Source organism: Asterias amurensis, chromosome 19 (assembly GCF_032118995.1).
Source record: "Asterias amurensis chromosome 19, ASM3211899v1".
Lineage (NCBI taxonomy): Eukaryota > Metazoa > Echinodermata > Asteroidea > Forcipulatida > Asteriidae > Asterias > Asterias amurensis.
The window spans coordinates 600,930-621,841 of NC_092666.1; the positions used below are offsets into that span (position 1 = coordinate 600,930).

The window sequence follows — 20,912 nt, forward strand, 5'->3', positions numbered from 1 at the left end:
TGTGACAAGCATGTTTTTTCCTTCTTTTAATTCATATCTCGCAAGTTCGATGACAGATTGAGCTCAAATTTTCACAGGTTTGTTATTTTATGCATATGTTGAGACCCACCAACTGTGAAGGCTAGTCTTTTACAATTACCAATAGTGTCCACTGCCTTTAACAAATCTTCACACAAAACTCATCTTGACTTTTGTTAGACAAAGTTTGATTAAAGACACTAGACACTATTGGTAATTGTCAGTCTTCCCAGTTGGTGTATCTCAACATATAACCAATTGAGCTCAAATTTTCACAGGTTTGTTATTTTATGCATATGCATAAAATAACAAACCACTTCTTTCTCAAAAACTACGTCAATTCAGAGGAAGCTATTTCTCACAATGTTTATACCATCAACCTCTCCCCATTACTCGTAATCAAGTGAGGTTTTATGCTAATAATTATTTTGAGTAATTACAAATAGTGTCCACTGCCTTTAAGCGACCTTTAGATAAATCACAGATTGACTCAAAATAGGGTCACCATAATATCAATCATTATCAATCTTTTTGTAATGCATTGATGATATCAAAGATCCTCCAGACATGATTTTTCTAAATGATTTTTGAAAAATTTGTTGTAATGACAATTCCAAGCATATCAATTCATAAAAATAATTTAGAAAACAATATTTCTGATGCATTTGGCCAATGAGTAATTGCAAAAAGATTGTCCATTGTAATAAATGTTTTGTTTTCTTGCCTGGTGTCAAGGTACACTTGTGGGTGAACTAGCAGATCAATTGTGTGATAACATCATAACAATTCGTATCTAAACCTTCAAAACAACTTGTTTATCAAATGAACAGTTGGTGAATAGTTGGCAAACAGTTAATATTATAACAGTAAAAAGGTTATACATGAATAACAAAACTTAATATTTCTTGGGGAAAAGTTAAACCATGCTTCAATCAACACTGAAATCATTTTTGTGTAAACTGTTTTATGAACTTTGACAAAACTATTGTAACATATAATTACAATAAAATAATAAATATTTCTGGTAATGTACCCAATAAACTGTAACTGCCTTAAAAACCCCTTTACTAGCCTCGTAATTTACATCTTCTGATTCATAATCATGGTAATACAAAAACCTGTAACGATACAAACAGTAAAATCATGCAAATAAGTTAAATTCATGTACATGAGACTCTAATCATACACCAGCATGCAATAACACATTATTAAAAGTTTCAATAAATAAATAAAGAACAATTCAAAACAGTTCAAATGATAGCTTCAATTGATGGCTTCTTTTTAACTCAATCATTTTGATTTGTTATGAACAGTAAAAAGAACAGTTTTCAAAAAGCAAGAATGACTCTCAAGAAGTGTTTTGCACAGGCTACTGTTTCAACAGGTGACTGTTTCAAGGCGAGGTAGCGGTACAAATGGCATTGTGGGGATGTTCACTATACATTTTGAGAACACTTTGGTTTCAATAGTGAAAATGCACACTTTAGGGACTAACAATTTTTCTTCTTTTCCAAACAGCAAACTCATTTCAACCACCAATACAATCTCCCATTCTTGAACAAATGTAGATAAAGGGTTATGTTTGATTTGTATTTGTAATAATAAATCAGAATTTATAAGGAGATTTAGATCAAACCATTTTTGCCATTGTTACCATAATTTTGAATGGAATTTGTTTTCACATCAATGGCACAAAAATTGTACTATTTTAACGCCAAGCTCCGCTAAAACATCATCAATTGTACTTTGTTTTTAAATTATACAATATACAGTATACTCACGTTGGATATGGGACGCAGGTGGCTATATTTTTCCGTATACCACGAGCATGAGTGTGATATCAAATTTATCTTCCAGCCTCATTAATAAGTCAATGAGGTTAGGTCATGTTTTTACACGCACAAAGTTTAGAATGTAATTTTTGCAATGACCGTATACAGAGCGTGACGCATTGACACTCACAATACGCAGAGTGCAACATAAAAACCGGGAGCCTGATATCACACTCAGGTTTGACAATCTGATTGGAGGATTAGCGCGTACTTGAAGATAGAGTGCACTACCCATCTCCCTGTCAGTAAACCCGATTATTATAACTCTTTATATAACACCCAAGCAGATCCTTGCCATTTGATTGGAGGATTGTCCTTCACGTGATAGCAAATAAAAGTACCATGGCACGCCGAGTCACTCACCGTGCTTTTTCGTTCCAGCGTGCAATGGTACTTTTCGGATGGAACGAAAAAGCTGAGTAAAAACATCACTGCGTGCGCGTGTCTTTGGTAACGCATTCGGCTTCTGCAATTAAAAATTGTAGCCTACGCTTTGTTTGTTTTGAAAGTTGTATCTTTCAATCAAAATGACAAAGATCTACTTGGATGTTATATAAAACAAATAATGAATGTTTTCATTCGTGCAATGGTGCGAATATGTTCATTCTTGAAAGCTGGAATGTTCCATTCAACTCGGCTCCGCCTCGTTGAATAGAACATTCCATCTTTCAACCCACGAACATATTCGCACCATTGCACTCATAAACATTCACTATGTGTATATCATTGTTCATACATATTATTTTACACATTTATGGATAATTCAATGTAATTCTGTAAAATGAATTAATTTTTGCAAAGATTATTCATATTTATTTATTTCACATTTTTACGATAAATTGTACATTGGTAAATGATAATTTGTAGTAAATGGTTTGCATAGATGTGAAGACAGAATTTCAGTTACAAGAGTCACTTTGTTTTCAAATCCCAGACTAGCTGCAGGGTTAGTGCTTCATGGGAGACAACGTTGTCTCCAGGCAGGCTCATTTTAGCAAAATTCTCTTAAACATTTAAAAGCAGAAATAGAAGTACAACTTGCATTGCGTGTGGTGCACCCTTTTGCAAAGTTTCACTGCACTTGTGGTTGTGCGTACTTCATAATCATTCAATTTTGCTGTAGATTTAAAAATGAACAGAAGCATCACGACAATCGAAACTTAAGTTGTTTTCTTCTTTTCCTGTAATGCACCGTGGCAAAAGTTTCATTCAGAGTTGAATTTTAGGAACATCTAAAAGATAACAAATCTCTTTTTTGGTATGAAATTTGCTTGATTTTGATCAAATATAGAATTGCACATATCTTCAGAATACCACTAACAATTTGGGGGTAAGAAGCATCCATGTCTGAATTATAGCAATCAGCACACGCTGAACTGATTCAACAAATGACACTATGCTATCAGCTTATTATAGTGTTGTACATGTACTCCCCAAACAGGCTGTTGATTGGGTGTAGCAGAAGCATTCTTGTCAATCACTGCTGGTATCCCTTTCTTCTTGGTCTTAAAATACGTCTGTCCAACATCTCATTACATGTATTTGGTGAACCAACTTCTGGAACTCCTCTACTTCTCCCAGTTACGTGTTGTACTGCATCAGGTTCAGTAGTTGCACTGGATGAAGTCTGGATGCCATCCATGCACACTAATGCAGTAATTCTTACATAGCAATGATCCATGGATGCTTTTTGCTCTTGTTCATTTTTTAAAGAGTAAGAATGATCTTGAGCCTGTGAGTGCGTGGGTTTGCATATTCTATCTGGATGTTGAGTCGTTGGCTTCTGTGTTGGCCCTTTGTCACATTGTGTCAGTGAGGCATCTTTATGTTTGCAGGCACGATCGTCTTCATGAGTTGTCTTTTGTGCACTCTGTGTTTTCCAATAGTAGCAATGATCTGTCTTGTCTGTACCCATAGCAGTTGTCTTTGGTTTCTTGGTGCTAATATAGCAGTGATCATGAGGAACCTTCAGTCTCTTTTCACTGGTCTTGGAGCCAACACCAATATTCACAAGGCCTGCCCCTATCCCACATCTATTTCTCAGTTGATAACCAATTTTAGACTTTGTACATGTACTTTTCCTCCTGCACTTCAACTTTGGAGATTTTATGTAGGAATGATCAACTGTACAGTTTTGTTTATCTTTTGAATCAGCAGCAACTTTCCTTTTCAACTGTAAATTACGTAATGATCTGCGTCTGATGATCTGCTTCTCTACACCACTATCCTCATGCTCAGCTGTACCTTGACAAAGGTTTATAGACCCTGTGCTATGAATCATGTTGCGACTCCCCTCCAATGGCTTACTGTCTAGTCTACCACGTTCCCCTGTTGCTGTTTCTAACTCTGCATTGGAAGGAACAACCTCACACTCCATCCTTTCTTCTGTGCTTGATTCTTCAGACATCTCACCGTTAGTGCATTGACCACATTCCTTGCCATCTTCACTGATATTTGAGTGAGTTCCATTTAATGAGGAATCCTGATGGGATGCTATTTGGGAAACAGTGCTTTCTCCAGCATCCAAAATATTATGCTTCATGGCTTCCTCACTTGAGACTGTTGTGTCTTTACCTACAGAGATTCTCTTGTTTATCAGCTCAGTATTTTTCTCCCTTGCCGTTCTGCTCTCTTGCGCCATCTTATATGGAGCACATTTCCATGTTTTTCTTTTAGTCATTAGTTCTAATACTTCTGCTTTGCTAACTGTTTGCTTCCATGTGTGTCCAGCCCAGTTACGGAGGCCATGTTGATTTTCTGGATGAGAAATGCACGTTTGTGGTTTTTTGTATAGCAGTGGTTTGAAACTGTTTTCAATCCTTTCATTCCATTTACAAATCAATGGTTTCTTTACCGGAGTATCATCTAGTTGCAATGAAGGATCAATACGAGGTTTCACACCTCTTGTTTTCACGTCATTTTGTGTTGCTACAGATTCCATAAGCTTTGACTTGGCAGGACTATTCATATACTCAATGTGCTTTAGGTATGTCTTACAGTTTAAAGGATGTAACTCAGCATTGGCACCCGTATGTATTTGCATTGTTCCTCTATTGAGACCATAAAGTGGATGCCTTGTCATTTGCAGGATGCCATTTCTTTCAACAATGTTGGTTTCAGTACCTGTATGTTGCACTTTAGTATCCAGGTAAATCTCTGGTAGTATGTTTTCTGGAGCAACATGCAACATTGCATTATGCTCATCATGATGTGCATCATAACTTGAATATTCATGTACAGCATGATTAAGACTTGATGTCTGAGCCCTCTTAAAGTCTCCCGAAGCAGTTACTCCCTTTGTGAGTGAGGTTGTTTGTGAAGACGAAGACGAAGATTTGGGTGGACTTTGATCTGAATTGCTTGAGTTCCTACCAGGTTGGAGACTCTCATTACATCTTGTCTTTGCTTTGAGTACTGTTGGAGGTTTTGAATCACCTTGATTGTCCTTTTGACAGCTTTCTTTATCGTTTTTGGACTCATTGTCAATTTCAATCTCATTGATACATGTTTGTTTGCTCATTTTGCGTTTCTTTTCTTGCCCTTTGTGGTCCTTTTGCTCGTTTGACTTTGTGCGCTTCCGCGCATGTTTCTGGCCGTCACAGGCTGTGACAGCACTTGCCTCTGAATTCTTGTCGCATTGTTGGTCAGAAGTTCTAAGGAGTCTTGATGACCTTCTCAGGGGTACACTCTCATTCCTGACAGGCTTAGATTTTGTAGGACTCTTATGGACCTTCAAACTTGCCACATCTTTTCTATTTTCTGTCTCCCTGATGGCTGTAGCTTTTTTCACACTTTTGTTATCTTTCTCTTCACTTTTTCCAACCTCTGGTGCTTTCCCCTGGACATTCTGTGATTTGTTTGCAATTGTTGTCTCTTGTTCTCTGTTAGTGCATGGCAGTCTGCTGCAAGCTACATTTGTTTTCTTCTTTAGATCTGATGACTTCTTCATTTCTGTTTGCTGAGAGCTGTGTTGGATGTTGGACTGCTTCGGTGGAACATTGATCAATGTTTTAGTAACTCCATATACAGCAGGTTTGTTAACTTGTACCCTTTGGGTGCTACTTGGTGAAGGTCTGTTTGAAGTTGATTTGAACACAGGCGTTTTAGTTATTGAAGGCTTCGTCTTTACACAACTTGGACCTGCTCCTGGGCTGTTCCCTGATCCTGTGGCAAGACTGAAATTAAGAGGATTTTGACTTGAATCTTTCTTCTCTTGATTTTTGAAGTACTGAGAGACAATGTACTGAGACAGGCTTAATGTTATATCTTTACGATCCTCCACTCGCTGCTTCCTCACAAAACGTTCAACTCCCTTTAATACGGTCCCCTTGACATGATCAAGAACTGCACTGTCTACTAGTGATGTTAACAGCAACACTTGGGGCTTTGCAACTACAGTCTTGTAGTGCTTACTTACAAGTTTAGAAGGTAAAGTTTGCATGTAGTCAATTCTCATCACCTCGGGAGATGATGGAAATAGAGGCATGTCATGAAATTCTTTATGACTGTATCCCATGGGAATCTTATACTTAAATGACGTTGTCTTGACTGCATCCATTACTGGATCCGAGGTAGGTAATGTATGGGGTTGAGGAGATCCTGTTATCATTTGTAATGCCAATCGGTAAAGATCAGACATGTCAATAGCCTGAAAAAACCTCATGAGTACAGTTGGTTGTAGTAAGGGTGGACATGATGTGATGTTTCGTGTAGAGGAGGTACCAGGATTCACCAATCTATTGGCAGATTGGATTGTTCCTTGATTAGGAACACTTTCCGCCACTTCTTCATCACTTGATGGAAAAACTGGAGACAAGTCTCCATTTTCATCCTCATTCTCTTCCGAAGAGCAACTGCTCTTATCTAACCAGCTGCAGTCACTGTCTTCATCACTGCTACTACTTGTCTCATCACGCCTACGATATACAGTCACTTTGTCCTTTCTTGGGCACACTGTATTGGTTAAGCTTGTGGTCTTTTTACCTGAACCTCTAGGCATAACAATTATTGTAGGATTCTTGTGTGCAGTTATTTTAGCTGCATTACTCGATGTCAAATTCCAACGTTGATCTGTTGGTATTGTTGACTGAACTGGTTGTGGTTGGCTATTTGGAGATGATTTGCTAACATCTTGTAATTCCTTTCCATTGAATGTTTTGATAACATGAACCCTATCAATAGCTGTTGTCTTGATCACAGCTTCCTTTTCACACTGTGTCTGGCCCTTGAATTTGTGTACACTAGTTGGTGAAGACTTCAGCATCTTGTTTTCATTCTCCACGCTATTACATGTAGTTGATGTTTGTCGAGTCTCATTCACATTCTGCATTCTACAATTTGAAGCTTCCCCAGTCATGTTTACGTTCTGCATGCTACTATGTGATGTCTGCAGAGTCTTGTTTTCATTCTGCATGCTACCATTTGATGTTTGTAGAGTCTCATTTTCATTCTGCATGCTACTGTCCGATGTTTGCAGAGTCTTGTTTTCATTCTGCATGCTACTGTCTGATGTTTGTAGATTCTCGTTTTCATTCTGCATGCTACTGTCTGATGTTTGTAGATTCTCGTTTTCATTCTGCATGCTACTGTCTGATGTTTGCAGAGTCTCGTTTTCATTCTGCATGCTACTGTCTGATGTTTGTAGATTCTCGTTTTCATTCTGCATGCTACTGTCTGATGTTTGCAGAGTCTTGTTTTCAAGCTGCATGCTACTGTCTGATGTTTGCAGAGTCTTGTTTTCAAGCTGCATGCTACTGTTTGATGTTTGCCGAGTCTTGTTTTCATTCTGCATGCAGTTTTCAGGAAGTTGTTGTTTGTCGTTGAAAGTCTGCATGTTGCTTTGAGACGGTTGCTCTTTTGAATTGAGATTCTTGCGGCTTGGCTTTGGTGGCAGCTCCATTCCAACAACACTCTGGTCATACTTAAATGAAGCTGACTGCATTTCATCCATATTCAAATTGCTCATAACTGATGCTTGATTCCTGGCGGCATTCTGGTCACCCTGAACAGAAACTGCCAGTGTTTGGCTAATACTTAGCGTTCCAGTTAATGATGCTTGCTGCTCAGTAATTGGGTTGCCAAGAGATTGATGAGAGTCAGTATCAGGCTTCAAAACATCAGAATACTTGGTAATTAACTTCCCAGTGGATGTATCGAGCACTGCTGATGGTAGGATTATGGACGTGACTGGCACCTTTTGTGCACAGTTGACCTCATGTTTAGTGACGTTCATATAGAGACAGTCTGTGTAGCCACACCTGTACCTACATCTGTAGCTACGTTGCTTGGCATTGAGTTCCTCAGTAATGGATATCTTGTATGCTACCTTGTGGAATTTCTCCTTATGTTTGTGTAGTAGCTCTGAGGATGTCACCATAGAGTCACACATATTACATGTGTATGGTGGTTCTGATTCTGGCAGTACCGGCAAATCTACCGATAGTGTAGGCTCAGCTATCTCATCTCGAGGGCAGTATTCATACTCATCAGGATGAATACGCAACAGGTGCTTATCACATTCCCTTAGAGTCTCATGGAGTGTGTTACACAAAAGACATCGCCATTGCCCCATCTCATCATTCTCTTGCTCTTGATGACCTTCAGTTGCTTTCTTCATTGGACGGTGATTCAGTTTTATGTGTAGATCAAGAAGTCTCTTAGTTGGGAATATCACCTTACAAGTCATGCAGTACCAGTGTTGCACTACCTCCTTATTGTTAGGGAGGTTCTTGTGTTCTTGGTGGTCTTCCATTTGTTGACGGGATGTTTCTGAGGTCAAACATAGTCCTGGTTTATGCTTTTTCCCAAATGCCTTTGGCCTTCTTCTTGCTTTGATCTTTCCAGGACTGTTCACAAGTCTGCTGTGGAAAGAATTAACATGTTGCCTCAATAGATCTTTGTGAGGGTACTTCTTATTACACAGCAGACAACACAGATGAATTTTATGTTTGTGTCGTGTTAGATGACAAGTTGAACTGCCTATGAAGCTACACCATGGACAGCTTTTCTTGGCTGAACTCACGCTCTTATCAGTTGACTGTAGATGCTGGGTGTACTCTTCACCTTCCAATGGGAATAACTGCTGGCAAAACTTGCACTTAATCTGTTCATTCCTGGTCTCACATTGCTGTTTGGTTGAAGAGCTCGGCTTTGGTGTTTTGGTGTTCTGGCTTGCCATACCATGAATTACCTCCAGTTGATCAGGAATGTTGCATGTCATCTTTGATTGGGTTGCAGTCTTATCCCCCAAGTGACTGGAAGAGTGTTCTTTTGTCATAGATTGGTTGTTTACATGTGCAGCAACGTGTCTAGTCCATGTACTCCTCTGTAGGAATGCAATGTTACAGACTTCACATTGATATAAATGATCAGGATGGTGTTGTATCTCATGTTGCATGTAAGCACCAGGGGCAGAGGATTTGTAGCTACATTTACAACACTCATACAGGTGATGTTTGTTACCATGTGTATACTTGTGGAATATTAATGAGGGGCGATAGTGAAAGGACAAATAACATTGTCTACATTTAAATGAACCATAGTTCCTTTTATGATGCAGTCTATGCAACACACCTGGTTTTCTTGTGTCTCCAAAGTATTTCTTTAGGATTTTGAATTTAATTGTTTCTACAATACTTTCAGCGTAAAGCTCCTCCTCCTTGTCCTCAGTTTCACTTGAATTACCTTTGGTTTTTCTCAGCTGCAAAGGTGTTTTTACTTCAGTGCAGAAATCATTTTCAAGGTTTGTGACATTCTTGGAGACACATGACCTGTTAGCACAATCTTTTGAATCCTGATTAATAACAGTGCATTTTGTTACCGAGTTACCAGAGGATAATTCAGCTGAATCTTTGTGACTGTTCTGGAGGCAGAGCGTCGACTCAGTCTTTACAAATAAATCAGTGCCGTTTTTGGCTGGTATTTGGGGTGTTGCAGTGAGGCACAGAGTGTCTGATGATATTGAATCACACTCTGTTTCTTGAAGTTTCACAGTGTCAGGTATAGTGGGATTATCTGGTACTGCAGCCAACTCTGTTGCAGCTTCAAGACCGTTGGGTAGATGTACTCCAAACTCCTGAGTGCCAGAGTTAGAAGAAACTCCAGTCATCTTATCACTGCTTGAATCTGGCTCCATTCTGTCTTGCTTACCACCTACAGTCCTCACCAATCATCTAAAATGAAACAATTCAAACATCAGTTGAAACTTACTGCTGGTGATTATTTGTGTATTGTAGATCATTAGGAAGTTAAATTCTCTATGAAATGTATCAGCATTCATTCATTGATGTTCAAATTTTGCTTAGTGTGTGTGACGCCATTGTTTAAACACCTTGTTTTCTGGGGTCTCTACTCTTTTAATCGTTTTCTTCCACTATAGTTTTTATACTTCAGTGTAAGCTGTATATATATATTTACTCTTTGCACATAATTTGTGCTGCAAGTTGAATGAATGGATAAATGTTACATCAACAATGACTCAAGAAACATTCACATGATGTCATTGAGTTCAGAATAGGAACTTCAAATATAAAAAAGACCAGTTAACATAAATTCTGTCATAATTTAACTAAATATCTGACTTCAATGATAAATGTTGACCAGTCACATCTTAACTTAGAGTTTGTATGACAGTAATATAAGTTATCACACAAGCGCAAGTGGAATACAGAAAAATAAAGCACTTCTGCGCCCAATATCCAACTTGACATTCGGCCTTGTTGGATGCGCTATATTTCCACGAGCACGCATGTGATAACGAATTTATCTTCAAGCAAACTTGGCGCGTGACAAGGAACACACAAGACGCAGGTAGTGATATTAGCCGTGCAATATAGGTTTTTATCACAATTGTGCGAATCATTCTGCGAATCCGATCGGAGGATTAGCGCTTACATGAAGATAATGCTTCATTTCGAGTATGGTTATCAATGGTTACTTAGCACTGATGGAACATCAATATGCCTCTCGATCTTGTATACATTTTGTTGTGAGATTCACAACAGAACAAAAAATAATTGTAGGCTGTCATAGTATATCTTTCAATCAGAACCTATGGGTAATACTGAATAGTCAGATAGTAAGAGTGTTACGCCATAACCAGGTATTGGTATCCACAGTTAATTTGAGCATATTACAAGCACACACCTAGTATCCGAATGTGTATAAGAGGTTTGTTCTTAGCAGTTGGTCCACCAATTCCATCCCATCTTTATACTTGCTGTATAGGTTTACCTGGAATAACACAAACAATCGAATCAATAATTAGAGTCTATATAAAGAAAAAACATTTGAGAGAGAAAAGAACAGTTGTGATGCAGAGTGTTCCCTGTCTGTTGAAGGTGGAGAAGGTGTGCTCACTAAATCTTCCATCTTAAACTGTCTATAATGCAAGTAATGTGTCTGTTTGTGTAAAAATAAAACTCCCAGGTGCCTCATAGACATAGCTTTTTGTCAAGGCCTTTGTGGCTTGGAACGGGAGACCACACACGTGAGTGGAGACGCCAACGAGGGCCTTTCCAACTTCGGCTCGAGCTCATTATACACACTAGTGAGATGCTGTGCTTAACGCGTGGCGCCTCATGTAAGGGGTAGACAAAAACAAATTTGAAAAAAAAGGTCCCCATTCCCCCCAAAAGGCCACATCATCATCAGAATTTGTTTGGGCTGACTTACAAATTCCATTCCACTCACCCCCCCCCCCCCTCCTCGCAATTTAATACCAAATATACACTAAACTTGAAGACCACAAATTTGAAGGGGAAAACGTGGGAATTTCGGTTAAAATCAGAAGATTCTCATACCTATAAAACCGATCCTTAAAATTACAAATCTATGAAATTTGCTGTTCATGAAAACACTATAATTAACATGATTAAGGGCAGAAATTAAGGAGAAAGATTTCAACAAATTTTTGTTTATATTATTTGTTTTTCAACTCAATTATGTATTTTTTGTGTTTTACAGTACGTGTGGGCCAAGCTGCTACTGTAGCACATCTCATCTAACCCTAACACGCCTATGTACTTTTGTCATATTTGCCCCCCCCCCCCTAAAAAAAAAATTATAAAAAAATAAAAAATCCTAGTTACGGGCCTGCCCTCATGTAAGGCAGCCTTTCGTGCGTGCTTATAAGATAGTACCTCAATAACAACTTGTGATTTCTTGATTTGCTTGTGGAAGTGAAATTAAAGTAACGTGTCATTTAGTTTCACAATCCTGCAAAACAATATGGCTGTGATAATGGTGACTTTTAAAACATATCTTCAAGCAGACTTGAATCCTCAATTCTAATTGGTTTCTATCTAGCAACCTGCATACATGTTATGGCCCATATCAAACCATGTTCTATAACATACTACATTGATGTCACATGAGGGACATTTGGTTTTTTGAAACACACATTTCCAGCAAGGAAATACTGGCAAGAAGGCCACCACCAAAAGTATTGGTCTGAAGTATCTTTGGTTAAAAAACTTCAGAAACACAGACAAACACCAGTTTCAGACAGGAGCTCTAGAGTCGCGCCGAACTAAATTCTGAATTAAGTACATGAAAAGTTTGACGTCTGAAACAATTAGGAGCAACTGGACGCGCTAGAAGTCGAAAGATCGACTGTTGCAGTCGTTTAGAACGGCTCTGGAAAGCCTTGGTTTCAGACGTCGATCTTGTCATGAGCTGAGCCAATGTAAATGTTATGTTAAGTTCGCCAGTCTAATCTATTTGGTTCGGCGCGACTCTAGCGCCTGTCTGAAACGGGTGTAATACTCTATGGACAAAACAAACCCCCTAAGCACAGCTAAAGTATTCACTGGGTAACACACACTGGGCTTTTGGAATAGTACAAAAGCATCAATATCTAAACGGATCAAACATTTGACCGTCGTTTTGACAAAAATAAAGCAAGAATGGTGTGTTGACAAACACAAATACCTGCTGAGATTAATCTCATTATTGAGCTATACCTTGGACATTTCTTTTGTTTTAGCTATAATATATAACTTTGACATTTGTCCTGATGGGGGGGGGGGGGGTCCAAAAACAATAGGCTTCTGGGGGCTCCTAAGACCAGTCCACAAACCAAGTTTGGAGTTGATATGCTAAGTCCTTCTGGGGTTATTGCTTGGACAAACAAATCTTTTGTTTTAGTCATAATGACCTTTAAATTGGACCTACAGGGTCCTAAAACAATAGGCTTCTGGGGATCCCTAGACCAACAAACCAAGTTTGGAGTTGTAACGCCAAGTCATTCTTGAGCCATTGCTCGGACAAACATTTTGTTTTAGCCGTAAAGAAGTTAATAGTTAACTGAGGGGGTCCAAAAACAATAGACTTCTGGGGGATCTCTAGACCAATCCACAAACCAAGTTTGGAGTTGATAAGCTAGATTACTCAGAAAATGATTACAGTACATACACGCACATACACACACAGCTACAGCACACCTATACGTTAGAGGACACCTTTTGTACTTTCTGTTGTTCCTGTATTGAAGCAATCCCTATTGGTTTTGTACACAAATGACTAGTGAGGACACCTGAAAACAAAGAACCGACTAGTGAGGACCTATTTAAGCTTGGGCGATATCGATTTATTTTATTCAAGATAAATCGCCGACAATATATCGCGATATTCGATATAATCGCGATTAATTAAATTTGACATCATCAGTCTTCAAAACTCCCAGTGAAAGTTGTAGAAGAGACAGTCATAGCATAAGAGAGGTGTTCTAATGATCTATTCTTCTGGTTTTACTCCAAACCTATGCGATGCAAGATGTCTCAGCTAGGAAATACATCGTGATATTGCGATACTTAATTGATATCGCGATATATCGCAATATATCGCGATCGCCATATTTCGATATTTCGATTGAAACCAAATCGATCCGATATCGAAATCATTTCCAAATTAGTATCGCGATATTGGATAATATCGTGGTATCGCCCAAGCTTAGACCTATTGTCCCTTATGTAGGCAATGCAAACACACCATAGTTTGTATCTGCAACCCTGGACCTCCTATTGTCCCTATTTTGTTTATACTTTTTTTGCAACAGCTCCCATTGATTTTGTACACATTCTCCAGAGGTGGACCTTTCCCGAACCTTGGACTCTATTGTCTTCTTTTGTAAGGGTCTTTGGTTTGAATGTGTATACCGTAACCTGCATGTACTCTCACACACACACACACACACACACAAAGGGAATATTAGGCAAATGTTACCCCTTCGACTTGCTTCACCGGCAGGCATCAAATTCCATAGAAATTAATGTAAAAACGAATACAGACGACTTTTGGTTGGTGGACCTTAAATTATATGTTAAATTTGGTCATGAATTCTAAACGAAACCCTTCATAAATATTTTTAACATTCTGTTTGAACAGAAAGAAAAACTAAATTGAGGACATGGATAAAACAAACAAAATTAAACAAAGATTGAATTTATCCTTTCAGTGTTATCTGTCAGGCAAATAATTGTAAAAATTAAAACTGAAAAAGATTTAATTTTGTTTAGAAACCCCATTTGCCAATCATGTCTAAATTTGTGCGACCATTACAAAGGTACAATGATTAACATGGACATTAGTTGGGATGTATTCTTAATTAATTGTTAACAAAAGACCAGAAATGGATACCAAATCCCTCTAAAGTAAATTCTATAGAGTTTGTAAAATTTATTCTACTCTCAAATATTTAATGGCGAACTTTTATTTTCCCAACAATACGATGTTTTGCATCTGTCGCCATAAACTACATCATTCCAACTATGAAGGAACAGAATCACACACACCTAAAACTCATAATGGTTGGGACTACCTTGGTCCAAGAAACTTGAATACGCACAAGACTTGCACATTCTATGAAGACTTCATAGGTAGAATTATTTTTAACCATACATACACAAGTATGTTTACAGTAATGAAAATGTGCAGTCATGTATACTCACAAGGTGTCAAAGTCGTAGTCTCAAAACGTAGTCACAAAACATTGAGTCTCGATGTTCATCAGATGTTCATCCTAGTTTCCCAATGAACTTTTTCTTCAGTACTGATCTAATATGAGAACATATAACAAAATAAATTTGTTTCAGAGTATTCTTAAAACTGTGAATGCAAGATTTTGTAATTTGAAGTAAAATGACTTGTACCACCCTTAAATTTTCATGTCTGATCATTCAATATCATCGACTAAGGGAATCAATGTGTGGTGAAGAGGTTTTCAACTAGTGGTTTAAACCCGCGCCGAGGCCGGGACTTGATAATTTTAATGAGATGAAGTCAAGGTAAATTATCAAGAACCAGGCCTCGGCGATTCAACCGATTCAACACACTTTGATTCCCATTCATATAAATACCTTTTCGGTCAAAAAACATCAACACTTTTTGGTCATAAGGTAAAATAAACGCAAAAATTATAATTGTTCAATGATTTCTTTCAACACAACACCCCTCCAGCTATGAAATGGTAAGGCCCTCGGGTAATTATCTCCTTATAAGGAGATGCTGTGTGAGTTCGCGCGTATCGCGTGCGTTGCACAACTGTTCAGCCGTTGCTCTCGACCAATAGGAATGAAGAAACTGTCTTATAAGTGCAGGTGCACGCTCGCATGTCACGCCCATGTTTCAACACTTTTTACTGGTGTTATATCATCCGTTCAAACAACCCCTCGTGATTTCTTGACCAATCAGAATGAATAAACTGTCTTAGGTATTTATGAATGGTAGATAACCTATACCAACCTGCAGTCATACAGTGGATGCATCTATACTGTACACAAAGTTCTGTGCAAATGTGTCACCAACAATGACCAGTAGGCCATTGACCAGCGCAGTTGAATAGTTTTAGTTGGTCAACTATGTTACCAACAGTATCAGGGTTGAATCTAGAAAGGAAATCACACAACACAAACTTAAAAATCAACCAATTAAACTTGTTATTTTTAAAATAAAAACTTTTCAACCCCGATTATGTAATGCTACATCCTTTCCTTGATCAGGCATGATACTTCACCCTTGGACAAAGAAGAACATACATGTATGATAGCAAGTTGGCATACATGTGATTTATCTACCATTCTAAACTCTAGTGTCCTCCTAGTGGTTAAAGGGACACATTGCCTTGGATCGGGTGAGGTTGGTCTTTGAAAAGCAGTTTGAAAACCGTTTGTTATAAAATACATGGTTAGAAAGATGTTTCAAAAGTATCATATAATGATCCACAAAAAATTTGCCATCGAAATTGCATAGTTTTCCTTTTTATTTTGCGAACTGTTTCCTGATGTATTATAAAGAAAATCGTGCAATTTTGAGAAAGTTTTGTGTGGATCATTTTATTCTACTTATAAAACATCTTTCCAACCATGCATTTTATAACAAACGTTTTCACCCAGGGTTCGTTCACCTAGTGTTCCTGGTTTGATTGGCTACATATTGCGCCACTCTTGTAATTTTACATTGTGTTAAATGTTACAGGAGTAGGTCCCACATACCTTGCACGAAAACACTGAATGTTTAAAAACCCCTTGAGCGTCACGAATGACAAATATAAGCCCTATAAGAAGCCACTATTTGTAAGACTACCATAGCATGGACAGACCTACATTCATGGCATAAATCTTTGGATAAATCCAACCAAAGTTTGTTTGAACTTGTATGCCTGGCTCATAAGGTACCATGAGGATGATCAGGCCTGAGTTTTTAGAGTCAAGCCAGTAAACTCATGACTGGACAAGTCTAGTGGTCCTGTATTTTTTCGTTTGGGTTCTGGTCAATTGAAACAATCTTTACGGTCCAGGAAAAGTTTTGTGATACAACCAGTCTTGTGTATTTTCCCCCAAATCCGAGCCCTGATAAATTGGAGAAGGCTTGAGAGTCCCTAACCAAGGAAAAAGCTGACATGAAAGCCCTACGAGTTGGACAAGAACAGACTAAGTGGAATTTTGTTTTATCCCTATATGTAGTTGCAAACCCAACAACTTGCAAACTGTTTAACTTTGTTGGTTATAATAGTAATCATAACCATGGATTTATAGAGCGCCGTATGCAAGCTTCAAAGCGCTTCACAGTAAAATAATGAGTTTAAAGACAAAGCAAAAATTTAAACTCAAAATTCAATTGACAGCAACACACAGCAGCAAAAGATTTCAACAAAAGTTGCATTAATCACCTTGTTCAGGCGTTATAGAATCAAACTCCATCCAAGACTCCCACCATGCCTGCTTTCACTGTATAATTAAAAAAATGAAGCATTAACTTTTATCAATAGCCTAGGTATGTCTGGATGTGCATGATCGGCACGCAAAGGATTCTAGGTGAAATCTGAGGCTGAGACTGGGCCCTAGAGGTGAAAGGCAAGAAAAGAAACCACCACCAACCTGAGCACCCTTAATTGGTTTCATCTGTTCAACTTCAATTCATAGTTAGCACTGTGCAGTGCATTCTGCCAAAACATTTCACCACCATGGCCTGTTGATACGAACACCCCAACATGCCTAGAACTCAAATGCCAGTTAATGAGACCACCCTGTATGTTGCATTTAGAATTTGATGTGTTATTGCGTCCTTCTAAACAAATTGATTGAGTTAGTATACAATTCATTCTCATCCTCTAAACTCAAAGTCCTCATCATCGGTGTAAACGTGCCATCTTGTTAACAGAGGATTTTTTGATAACTTTGAAAATGCAATCCAGCACCCAAACTTGCATGCATCCTGTGTCTAGAGGCAGTGGAGTGTGTGTCTAGAGGCAGTGGAGTGTGCGTCAACTGCTCAGTCGCAGCATCCTTGTTATTATAGCTCCATGGTCAAGCAGCAACGAGCGAGTGCTTCAAGTAAACAAATCCAAGTTGGCATATAACCAATTATGGTGCTTATTGAATTATTTTTTATTAATAACGCGCAGCGTAAAAACAAAGAAGGGCAAAAATGTAATAAAATATAATTAAAGGAACACGTTGCCTTATATCGGTCGAGTTGGTCTATGAAAAGCGTTCTGTAACCGTATGTTATAAAATGCATAATAATGGTTGGAAAGATGTTGTAAAAGTAGAATACAATGATCTACACAAATATGTCTTGAAATTGCGCGATTTTCTGTATACCTCGTCGACTAACACAGTCGGCCATTTATGGGAGTCAAATTTTTGACTCCCATAAATGGCCGACCGTGTTATTTCGCGACGTAAAAGGAAAAGCGTGCAATTTTGAGTGAACTTGTGTGGATTATTGTATTCTACTTTTAAAACATCTTTCTAACCATATGCATTGCATAACAAACGGTTTCAAACGCTTTTTATAGACCAACTCGTCCAATCCAAGGCAACGTGTTCCTAAATTAATCTAAATATCAACTCATTAATTTTAATATTGGGCGTTTTGAAATTCTACCCATTGCTTGGGTCGGCTGGTCGGTGTCCTCATCAATACTTTATGGAGTGTGGACGGTCAATGGAGCTAATGTTTGGTGGATGGTGTTTTTACCAAAGGAAATGAAAATCAAATAAACTTCAGAGACACGTTGCTATTCTTGCTTTTAAAACACAAAAACAATAATGAGGAATTGAAAGTATTGCACAGGCAGCCATTTTGTAAGCAAATGGTAAAATTTGGAACACTTTATTTATAAATTAGGGAACATCAATAAATTGTCGTTTTTTATTAATATAAAAATAGTAAGTTTAAAATAAGATCAAAACTAAGCAGTGACAGTTTGTTCATCACAAATTTTAAAACTGTACATAATGGCTAAGCATTCCTGCTAAATTAACATGATTCTTGCAAAAAACAAAACGAGCAACACAGAAAACACAAAGAAAGTCAGCTTGTCTGGTGCAGCCTAAAACTCCCCTATTATCTGGAAAATGGATTCGCCCATTGAATGTTGTGTGTAGCGTGCTTAGTATAGATCAAAATCTTCTTACAGGGAGTCAAATACGCCGATCCAAAATTGCGCATTTGTTACTCACATTTTGCACCTCAGTTCGGGCAAATTCAAGTGAGTGACCTTTGTATATAACACTTACCAGCAAAACGCATTGCCGGTAATCCGGTATTTCTAGACTAACAAAGTCTGCACACGCTTAACAAGCTCCCACCCAGTCAGCAGTGGTGTGTAGAGAAAGCATGTTTACGATTTACGTCCACAAGTACAATATACACACACAGGGCATGGCTGCAGTAAGTGCACACACTCTGAGAACGACCGGCCGGAGTGTCGACTAGACAAAAGAGCGCACAATTTCTCTGGTTTGCATGTACACCACATTCAACAAATTCCTTAATAACGAGTACACCCCTTTACAAGAACCTTTTGCATGTTTTGATATACTTACATTACATAACAGTTACACAGTTCGATTCGTGCGGCCAGCAGCACTAATGTACACTCATCACAAACACCAAGACTAAAATCCACCAATCGTATCGTCCGTCCGTGTGTGCGTGTATGGTGGGCCTCCACACGGCGCTACACCTTGGCCGTACACACACGGACATTATTCTACTCGACTGTGCATGACTACGCGGCGCGGTGGTGGTATGCGTGTCCGCCGGCCGGCTTGCCGTCCCAGGTCCCCCCGCAATTTTATTTGTTTGCCATCCTCAATTTTTGTTTCCTTTCCTGAATGAGTTAGAAGGACACAAAAATGTCCATTTGAAAAGCACTGCGGCAGTGGGAATTTCGTAGTGCAGCAAAAGTGTATCCCGCTCTTATTGTAACTTGGTACACTCTGATGGCGGGGGGGGGGGGGGGGGCGGGGGAGGACGACCACACTGGTAGGGATTTTGCATCACAGGTAGCACTCACAATGATGGTGTGTGCCGTTTTTTTCCAGTTCCATTATAATTATTTCTTATTCATAAATACCCCAGACAGTTTCTCTACTCCTATTGGTGGAGAGCGCGTCACGTGGTGTTGTTTAAACGGTTGATAATGATCAGTGTTTATAACCGGCTGGCTTCCGCGTATCAGCGCGCAAGATTATAAAGATTATTTCTAAGCACGCACGTAATCTATTTCTAAGCGCACGCGCGCATACACACAACCCACACGCAACATACTCTTCACAAAGTTTTTGAAAAAAATATTTCAAACCTCGATTTTTCAACTGTTGAAGTGTCTGTAATTGTATTTTTTAACGTTTTTTTAACAAAAGGGCATTAATGAATGGGAATAAAAGAGTAGTGACTCGTTCTTACACGTCCGTTTAAAAGATTGCAGGGTCGTTGCCGTGCGATAAAGGCCCTCGCCTTCAGCTTATATCACACAGCAATTCGACCCAGCGGCTTTAACCGGCCGTGTGAGAACTTGTCGCTACCCTTTTATTCCCTTATTCATAAATATCTCAAGACAGTTTCGCTATTCGTCACGTGGGTGTGTATAAACCTTTGTTTATGACCAGTAAAAAGTGTTAAAAAATGGGCGTGACACGCGAGCTTGCACCTGTTCTTATAAGACAGTTTCTTCATTCCTATTGGTCAAGAGCACCTTATAAGGAATTGTTTACCCGAGGGCGGCGAAGGGCTTTACCATTTCATAGCTGGAGGGGTGTTGTGTTGAAAGAAATCATTGAACAGTTATAATTTTTGCATTTATTTTACTTTTTGACCAAAAAGTGTTGATGTTTTTGACCGAAAAGGTATTTATGAATGGAAATCAAATCGGTTTTCAACTAGTGGTTTAAACCCGCCGAGGCCTGGTTCTTGAGCCAGGCCTCGTTGGGATGAAACCACTAGTTGAAAACCTCTTCACCACACATTGATTCCCTTATTAAAGGAACACGTTGCCTTGGTTCGGTCGAGTTGGTCCATGAAAAGCATTTGTAACCGTTTGTTATAAAATGCATATGGTTAGAAAGATGCTTTAAAGCCATTGGACCTTTCGGTTCAGACAAAAAAAAAAAAAGTTCACAGATTTACAAATAACTTACAGGGTTTACAGAAGGCAATGGTGAAAGACTTCCCTTGAAATATTAGTCCATGAAATGCTTTACTTTTTGAGAAAACAGCAAAACAATATAAATTCTCGTTAACGAGAATTACGGATTTATTTGAAACACATGTCAT

General features: G+C 38.6%; 1 protein-coding gene across 3 annotated transcripts; it reads right to left on the reverse strand.

The window, feature by feature from the left end:
* Positions 1-2,636: 2,636 nt before the first annotated feature.
* Positions 2,637-19,270, reverse strand: LOC139951316 (uncharacterized). 3 transcript variants are annotated; one of them, XM_071950143.1, is made up of 6 exons: positions 19,181-19,270; positions 17,017-17,074; positions 15,591-15,733; positions 14,798-14,903; positions 10,995-11,081; positions 2,637-10,021 (listed from the first exon to the last, which is right to left on the reverse strand). In XM_071950143.1, exon 6 carries the CDS (start codon positions 9,982-9,984, stop codon positions 3,328-3,330), a length of 6,657 nt encoding a protein of 2,218 aa, XP_071806244.1. In that variant the 5' UTR covers positions 9,985-10,021; positions 10,995-11,081; positions 14,798-14,903; positions 15,591-15,733; positions 17,017-17,074; positions 19,181-19,270; the 3' UTR covers positions 2,637-3,327. The 3 variants fall into 3 exon arrangements, with proteins under 3 accessions (XP_071806244.1, XP_071806245.1, XP_071806246.1); XM_071950144.1 differs by lacking the exon at positions 19,181-19,270 and adding an exon at positions 18,872-19,165; XM_071950145.1 differs by lacking the exon at positions 10,995-11,081.
* Between the last annotated feature and the right edge of the window lie 1,642 nt (positions 19,271-20,912).